This window comes from Betta splendens, chromosome 10, assembly GCF_900634795.4.
Source record: "Betta splendens chromosome 10, fBetSpl5.4, whole genome shotgun sequence".
NCBI classification, from domain to species: domain Eukaryota; kingdom Metazoa; phylum Chordata; class Actinopteri; order Anabantiformes; family Osphronemidae; genus Betta; species Betta splendens.
Genome location: NC_040890.2, coordinates 2,886,030 through 2,893,852, shown reverse-complemented (window position 1 = coordinate 2,893,852; position 7,823 = coordinate 2,886,030). Strand labels below are relative to the sequence as shown.

General features: G+C 39.3%; 1 protein-coding gene across 2 annotated transcripts; it reads right to left on the bottom strand.

Annotated features, from left to right (window-relative positions):
* On the bottom strand, positions 1-7,545 carry slbp (stem-loop binding protein). 2 transcript variants are annotated; one of them, XM_029165821.3, is made up of 8 exons: positions 7,351-7,545; positions 4,659-4,805; positions 4,298-4,411; positions 4,133-4,198; positions 3,808-3,930; positions 2,340-2,495; positions 2,014-2,122; positions 1-726 (listed from the first exon to the last, which is right to left on the bottom strand). In XM_029165821.3, exons 1-8 carry the CDS (start codon positions 7,407-7,409, stop codon positions 646-648), a joined length of 855 nt encoding a protein of 284 aa, XP_029021654.1. In that variant the 5' UTR covers positions 7,410-7,545; the 3' UTR covers positions 1-645. The 2 variants fall into 2 exon arrangements, with proteins under 2 accessions (XP_029021654.1, XP_029021653.1); XM_029165820.3 differs by having other exon boundaries at positions 4,133-4,204; positions 7,351-7,543.
* Positions 7,546-7,823: the final 278 nt, after the last annotated feature.

Below are 7,823 nucleotides of genomic sequence, written 5' to 3'. Positions count from 1 at the left end.
TTTGACAGACAGAAACATTTTTTATTTCAAAGTCTTTAACAAGAAGGAAAACAGCAGTATGAAACAGTTTGTTTAAAAAGAACAGCCCATGTACAAACAAATCACAACCAACCATAACCAAAACTTGTTTTTAAAACTGTCCATGAAAAAAATCTCATCATTGTGAAATAATGAAAAAAAATCAATGTGAAATATTTAAATGAAAAAAACAAAACAAAAAATCCAACTCTAAGTATTCAATCTGTTAATATTCTTGCTTTTTGAAGATTTTAATAGAATAAACAGGATGTGGTTTAAAATTTACAGCTAATGGACCTCAGCAAACCCAGATGCCACTGCTACAGGGCGCAAGTGATTTTGAAAAAATAAACAAACAAACCCTTCACCATTTTCAGTGACTCGACTTGAGTGAACATGAGACTGTCATTGCAAGACTCCCTGAGCAGATCAGATCTGGGCAAATAAAAGGTATTAAAGTCAATTCAACAAGCAATATAGAAAAATGTCCAAAAAGAACTCTGCAGATGCATCACATTACTTTGAGAAGATGGAGTAGCTGATTTGTTTAACAGATGTCTTTTGTTTAAGTGTTGTGGGGTCAGCAGAACCACTTGAATTATGAATGTTACATTTTCTGGGTTGATGTCAGCAATTAGCGGTCACACCAGATTCTGCTGCATTTTCTGTCTTCTGTATTTTAACTGGAGTACCAGAGCAATCTTCATCCTGGGCAGGAAAACACAATTTCAATTAGGAAAAAAAATTGCTTGATCCTTTCTTCCAGTTTTAGATATGAACTACATTGCAGGCAGCTTACATATCTTGCCAGAGCAAGGAAATGATGCAACACTAGGGTTGCACGGTATACCGGTATTGATTTGGTACTGTGAAACTGAGGCATTTAAAACGGTACTATATTGCATTTGGATGGGACCGGTATGTGCAGCTCCACCGGGAGCGCCCGCAACAGCGCGGACATCACCGCGTTAAGCGGACAAAGAGCATGTCGAAGCTTGGGTAGGAAAAAAAGCAAGCAAGCCAAAGGAAACAGCTAGCAAGTGAATCAGCAGCATGGACGAAGAAGGAGGAAAGCTTGGAGAGAGCAGAGACGTTGGAGAGTTAGGGGAGCACGGAATAGGAGAATGGCTGCGCCTACAGTCACCACTCTGCAACTTGTGGACAAACCAGGGGCGCAAAGTGTTACATGCCAATACTTCAGCTTAAAAACAAATGATCATAAAACTATTCAGCATCAGTCTGCGTCAGTCAGAGAGCCTATCACTGTAATCCAGTTCAGGATTTGAGCAGCAAGCAGCAAACTTTCTTTAGCGGAACCCGTTTTAACAATCAGAAAGCAGCGTTAATCATATGAGATTGTTGATCTGTTGCACATAATTCATGGAACGCATTCAACACAAAAGGACAACGGTAGTGCCAACGTACTTTGAAAACAATATGTGCACAGGGAAGTTCTCCAGAGACATTTAACTGGATACTTGACTCCACCATGTTACAGGCACCCAACGTCTGGATATATACAACATTTACTTATTCTCAGTGACTGTTCTAAAATTGTTGTGCAATAAAAAAAGCCTGGTATTTTAAATTGTATTTTGATATGTTATTGTAAGATTTTAAGATTTCAAAATAGGTCAGTAATTATGTTTTTTGAGTTCTCTTTTTAATCTTAAAAAGTATCGAAAAGTACTGGAATATTCGTTGGTATTGTTACTGATGCCAAAATGTTGGTATCGTGACAACACTATACAGCAGTGAAAAAATATACTTGAAAACATGCCCAAAAACCTGTCCAAACTAGAAACTAAACAGAGAGAAGTAGTTACTCTTTGGTAAAATAAGGCCTTAACACCTACATTTCATATTTAATTAAACCACTACCAAACATTGAACCACCTGAGTTCAACTTTGAAGGAGAGATTAGAATAAACATCAATCACTGTCACTACGTTAGTTACATGTTCTACTGAACAGAGAAAACTCAACCTCACTCACCTCCAGTGAAAGACTGTGGGTGGCCAGAGAGGCTGAGGGGGCCTGGGAGTCTGTCAAAGGTGGGAAATCCAGCTCAATGTCCATGACATCATCAATATCCAGGTCCTCACTAGAACAGAAGTAGAATGATACTCGTGATTTGCAACCAGTTACTGTTGCAGTGCACTATTAGTAGACTTTGGTTGACCATCACACTAAATTCACTTTATTTTCTGTACAGCTGATATATCTGATAAATAATGTAATCTTGATGCAAACTGACTAAATGCATCGAATAATAATTCAAGTATGACAATAATCTTCAGCGGAAGTTATAAATTTCATACATGTTATTGAGGACTTTGTCTTGGCTTTCCTCTGCTGGTGGGTCCCAGGCATGAAGTTTGACTTTCCACAGCTTGATCTGCTGATCCCAGGAGCGGCGGCTGTACTTTTTGAACTTATTGGGAGTCTTTGGGTGAATGCCTGTCTGACGCATGTGTCTACAAGAAAAATGTTAAAAAAAGCTTATTATGCTGCTTATTCACTTCAGTACAATAATGGCAGTATCTAACGCTTATTCTACATGAAAAGCAGTGATGACAGATATACGATAAATATCGTATTTATACAAAGGTTTTAGGGTCTATATACAATAGTTTTGACACTGCTGTTTATGATCTTTTGATGCCGTTTTGACTGACATCACCAGAAACTGTTTTCACTCATTCCTGGTTGCCTCCTCCTCTCTGTCAATCACATAAGCAGCGCTGCTGATTGGTTCAATTAGCTGCTCGTATTTGTGTGCACGGTTGCACTGTTCATCCAGCATCACAACAAAAGATAAGTAAACACTTTAGTAACACCCAGAACCTAAGTAAACTACTAAGAGAAAGTAAACCAATAGATAATAATCAATGACGGAAATTGATCAATAATGATTTTCTGTTATGGATTAGTCGTGCTGATCATTTTACAGCGCAGCGCGACAGCAAAATAATGCAGCCACTGGCAAAATGCCGGAGAAAACAAACTACTAAGTGGCAGCAGGAGAAAGGCTGTACCCTAATTTCTTCATTTAAGCATTAAATATTAACCAAAGACAATGTTAACCTGCAAGTCATAAAAAGTTCAGCTCGTGGTTTGTAAATACTACAGCGACAAAGGAAATGTAAGAATGAAACACCAGTGTCCCAGATGTAGCAGCGGCAATAAAGGCTGTTTATCCATCACCTGAAGACGCTTCATTAATTGCCGTGTTTAAAGATACTTTGTTATTTAATTTGTTCGAGTCTGCTGGCTGCGCAATCATCTTGTTAGCTACATTTTGATGAACGGTGCCACCACAGAACAATTAAAAAATTGAACGGTGCAGACACCGTTTTTTAGTGGTTGTCACTTTCGCCTAGAGTCAGAAGGAGCCCAGGAGTTTCTGTGGAGATGTCTTAGTGGGTTTTCTACCACAGTCAGGTTGACTGGAGCTGAGGCAGATCTTTACGTTAGAACAAAACTCTATGAGTGGGGTTTTGTTTGAGATTTATTAAAAAAAAATAATAAATAATAATAATTGACAGATTAATCAATTATCAAAATAATCGTTAGTTGCAGCCCTAATGTTATTTACTTATTATAGTTATAATAAATGTATTGTTATTTTAAAACTTGTTTTTAGTTCGTACAATAGTTTGGGTCAAAATACAAAAAACATTTAGAGTTACACACAGCTTTGTAAGCCACCCTCTTTTCAATGGATTTTAGATTAGATTTAAGGTAAGTATTTTTACAGTGTAGTGAGTGTGTCTACTCTATACTCACTTCGGAACTTCCTTTAAGTATCGGTCATAGGCCAGTGTGTTCTTGCCATAATTGATCTGTTTCTGTCGGCGGAGCAACACAGCCTCATCTGTCTCCATGTTGTCTCCCTCTTTAGAGTCACAGCTGCAGTGGACAGACACACTCAGTGACAATTACAATGTGTTCATATAAACTCAAAAGTAAGGGAGTTAAACAAAACAAAACAAATGTACATATAGTAGGTATATAAAATAAAATAATAAAAAATATATTCACTTTATTCCTCAACACTGTTTTATATAATATCATTTATTACTAAACAAACAATAATGAATCAGAGACAAACCTCTCAGATGAGCCAGAGGAAGTCTTTCTCTCTCTTTGGTTACCTTCTGCGGCCAGTATCCTCCTTCTGTAACTAAATATGTACCATGGTCAGTCTGGCACCTGGCAATGAAGCACCTACTTTAAATTAATCAGGGCTGATAACCACTTAAATTGAAGTTGTTACCGCTGCATGTCTTTGTGTACACCCCTCCTCATCTCCTCATCCTCCATCTGACTTCCCCAGTCCATTCGTCTATTGCAGCGAGTCACAGGACCATTACTCTCTGGAGTGGTGAAACTATGGGGGAAAACAATGGTTTATACCAACATAAATGTCCTGAACACAGATACTTATTGCCACAGTAAGAGCAGATGGAGCCAATACATGGTCAAACTGTATTTGAAAATGGTGCTAGAATGACGGCACCTTGTGAACTTAAATCAACTTAGTAAGAAGGTGTTAGCACACATTTATTACAATGAATGTGACCTTTCGCTTCGACACAAATGTCTATCTACTGTGATTGTAGGGCTAATACACTCACCTGGAATGTCTGCTGTCTGAATGTGTGTAGCTGTTGTCACTGTGCCTACTCTTCTCCCCATTGCTACCATTAGCTTCTGTGTTGGCCCTGAGATTTCCATCAATCCCTCTCTTCCTGCAGTGGGACCACCGAGAGGGGCCGTCACTCCTACATAGGGCAGACAGAAAAAAAGAGCTGGAATCACACCCAAGCATGCGAGCAACCAACCCACTTGAATAGGATGGGGTCACATTCTAACAAAGGAATACTTACCAATTTCAATGGGGGGTGACCAAAAACATGTTGAGCAATATTTAAGAATGAAGGAACACTCCTCCATAATATATATGCAGAGAAATTATCATTTATTCCCCTGCATAAACCAGGGCAGCTGAAGATGATCTAAAACACATCATTCTTAACTGCCCTGGTGACTTTTCATATGCCCACAGACTAGAGCTAGCTTCCTGTTTTTCTCTGTATCTGCCCCAGCAACGTTCAGGCTGAGAGGGAGGGGGAGCCAATCTGCTGGAGCGAAACTGCTCTTACCACCATTGTATTTTCTTGCATACACGTACAACACTAATATCAAATTGACGAAGACCCTGCTCTAGAGTATTTATGATACAGCAAGTTCAATAGTGTGTTACCACAGAAAGATAATCAGGATTACTTGTATGCGCCAGAGTTAGCCAAGGTTGACGAAGCGGCCACAGCTTAAAGGCGCATACAATGAGCTGACATCAAGTCAGCTAACCGCAACGCAGCAGTACAGTAGACAGCTGGTGGTCTGCACTGCATGCTGATAGAAACAACTGAATATCCCTGTGCTGTATTACACTGGTGCAGATTTCTCTTGGATAAAGTGAAAAATAGCTTCAGGGTGTCAAAGACAAACCAAGAAAAACAGCCGGGACCGAATGGTGTAATGAGCACTGATTAAGTAATATATTCAACCGATTTAGCTTGTGCTGTGAAGTTTGAGTAAAGCTAGCAAGCTTACGTTGCTAATGTTAGCTTAGCACAGAAGAGGATTTTGGCTAAATGAAGAATCTGTGACTTTCTAACATCTGTCTGCTTTAATTCAAAATAAAAGGCTGCTAAAAACGTAGAAACAATGTCTTTATTCCTGGCCTGCTTTGCCAGGCCGTTTGATATCACCCAAAGTCTGGTCTTTATGACAACAAGGAACGCTGCATCCTGATTGGTCTACTGATACGTAAGTTGTCATTTCCATGACTGGATGCTTCCACATCCTGTGTTTTTGAGGCCTTTGCTGACGGGTGCTATTTTAAAAACACAGTTCACATGTGAGCAGAGGATTAACTGAGTACATGTAACACCACACGTAAAACCACCAGTAGTAACATGTGTAGTAACATGGAAAGCTTCCAGTTAGTTCCAATAAGAAATCAGTGATGCACTGATGAAATACCCCAGTCAGCACAAATACCTATGAACAAGAATGGACAAATCTTATATCTAACTTTATTTAAATATAACCTTTTGTTAAAAACATAACGAGATGTCTAAATGTCTATAAACAGGGAGAGTAACACACCCTGCAGGATCAGGTCCCATATATTCATCAGAGTGCAGTGCATTCTGTGTGTTGTAGGATTTTACCATTTTTCCTTCAGCCACACATTATTTACCTATTTTCTTAGGACAAGGGTCATCAATAGTAAACACTTTTGCACATTTGGCTAATACAATGTCCAATTTTAATAACACAAATTGCTTTTCAGCTGTGAACTATCCCTTCTTGACGAACAATACATTTTCCATTTGAGCATAACATTACATTAAACAAACAACTAAACAGCAATAAAGTTGCTTCATTTACTTTTGTGTCAAGTTGTGCAACTGGTGTGTTTAAATAACACAATACCATTTTAATGTGCAAGTAACCTCAGCAAGTATTGACAAACATAAATAAAGACTGTGACCCTAAATCAAAGAATCGTTTATATGACTCACATACAACACCTTGGTCCTCTTTAACTAGCAGTTAGTGAGATGAACTTACAATTTAACATGAACCAGTCACATTACTTAGATCAAGCTGGGCTCGTTGGACGCTAACTTATGCCGGGGTTATACTAGCAAACAGAGTCGTCGCTAGAAAGCTTCTCCCGCCACGTCTAACACTCTGCCTTCCTATTGTGACCATCTGCTCCTCCATTCAATTTGCGAGTGTCCTGGGCGCTTCGGAACAGACTACATGAGGTAAAGGCTTTGGAGGACGTGGGTGAGGGGCTGAGGACTAACAAAAATACCAACCGGCCTTTCACTTAAGCTGTGCGGTCAACAAATAGCTGCCAAGACCAGAACACTTTACTTTCACCATACTCTTAGACAATTTGTCGCGCACATAATCACACGATTCAAGTTTAACCCGGTGAACAACTTTAGAGGAAACAAATAGGCGGTTAACATTAAACAGTACTGTACGTGAGACTAAATTAAGCGTTTGGTACAAACCAACACAATACAGAATAAACATCTTGGTGTTAATACCAGTTTAGTAGCACTAGCTAGCTAAACGGCCAATAGCTTAAGCCTTGGAACTAGCAAGGAATTTCAAACAAAACAGCAATACAGAGTCACCAACGCATTACTACAGCAGAAAATGTGTTACCACTAGTAGATGCAAGTACAAACTTAGATACAAACCAGTCTCAAAGTAGGGGCTCGTAATGTCTCAACGTACCTTTTGTCGTGCTCGCTGTTGTTAGCAACACACTCTTTACCTCTGAGCCAGTTAGACATTTTGTCAACACCAATAAATAAACGAGACAATAAAGTATTTCTATTCTGGGAAATTGAGCGTTACTGCGACTGGTTACCAATACCCGCCAACACTGAAAGACGCGCGGCCCCAAACAATCCGACAAGTCACGTGACCGAAAAGGGCGGGTATACATGCAATCGACATGGCAATAGAACCAATAGGCCGTAGCTACAGATATAACAGTGGGCGGTTCTTTAAAAACCGGAAGTTTCCTCCAACATGTACGTTGCATTTTAGCGGGACGTTCAGGAAGTCGGACCAACAAAACTAGTGTTTCCGCTATCCCAATGATTTTTAGTCAATCGTCAAGGGATGAGTATCTACATTTATGTATGAAATATGTATCCAATACAAGTAAACCAAAAGTAATTAATCAGAATAATAATTCCCTT

Excerpts from the sequence above, each read along its gene's own strand:
- slbp (XM_029165820.3), bottom strand. The coding sequence starts at position 7,409 with ATGTCTAACTGGCTCAGAGGTAAAGAGTGTGTTGCTAACAACAGCGAG. Across the intron at positions 3,931-4,132 it reads TCCTCTGGCTCATCTGAGAG|CTGTGACTCTAAAGAGGGAG; the intron begins GTTTGTCTCTGA and ends TGTCCACTGCAG. Across the intron at positions 727-2,013 it reads CCCACAGTCTTTCACTGGAG|GATGAAGATTGCTCTGGTAC; the intron begins GTGAGTGAGGTT and ends TTTCCTGCCCAG.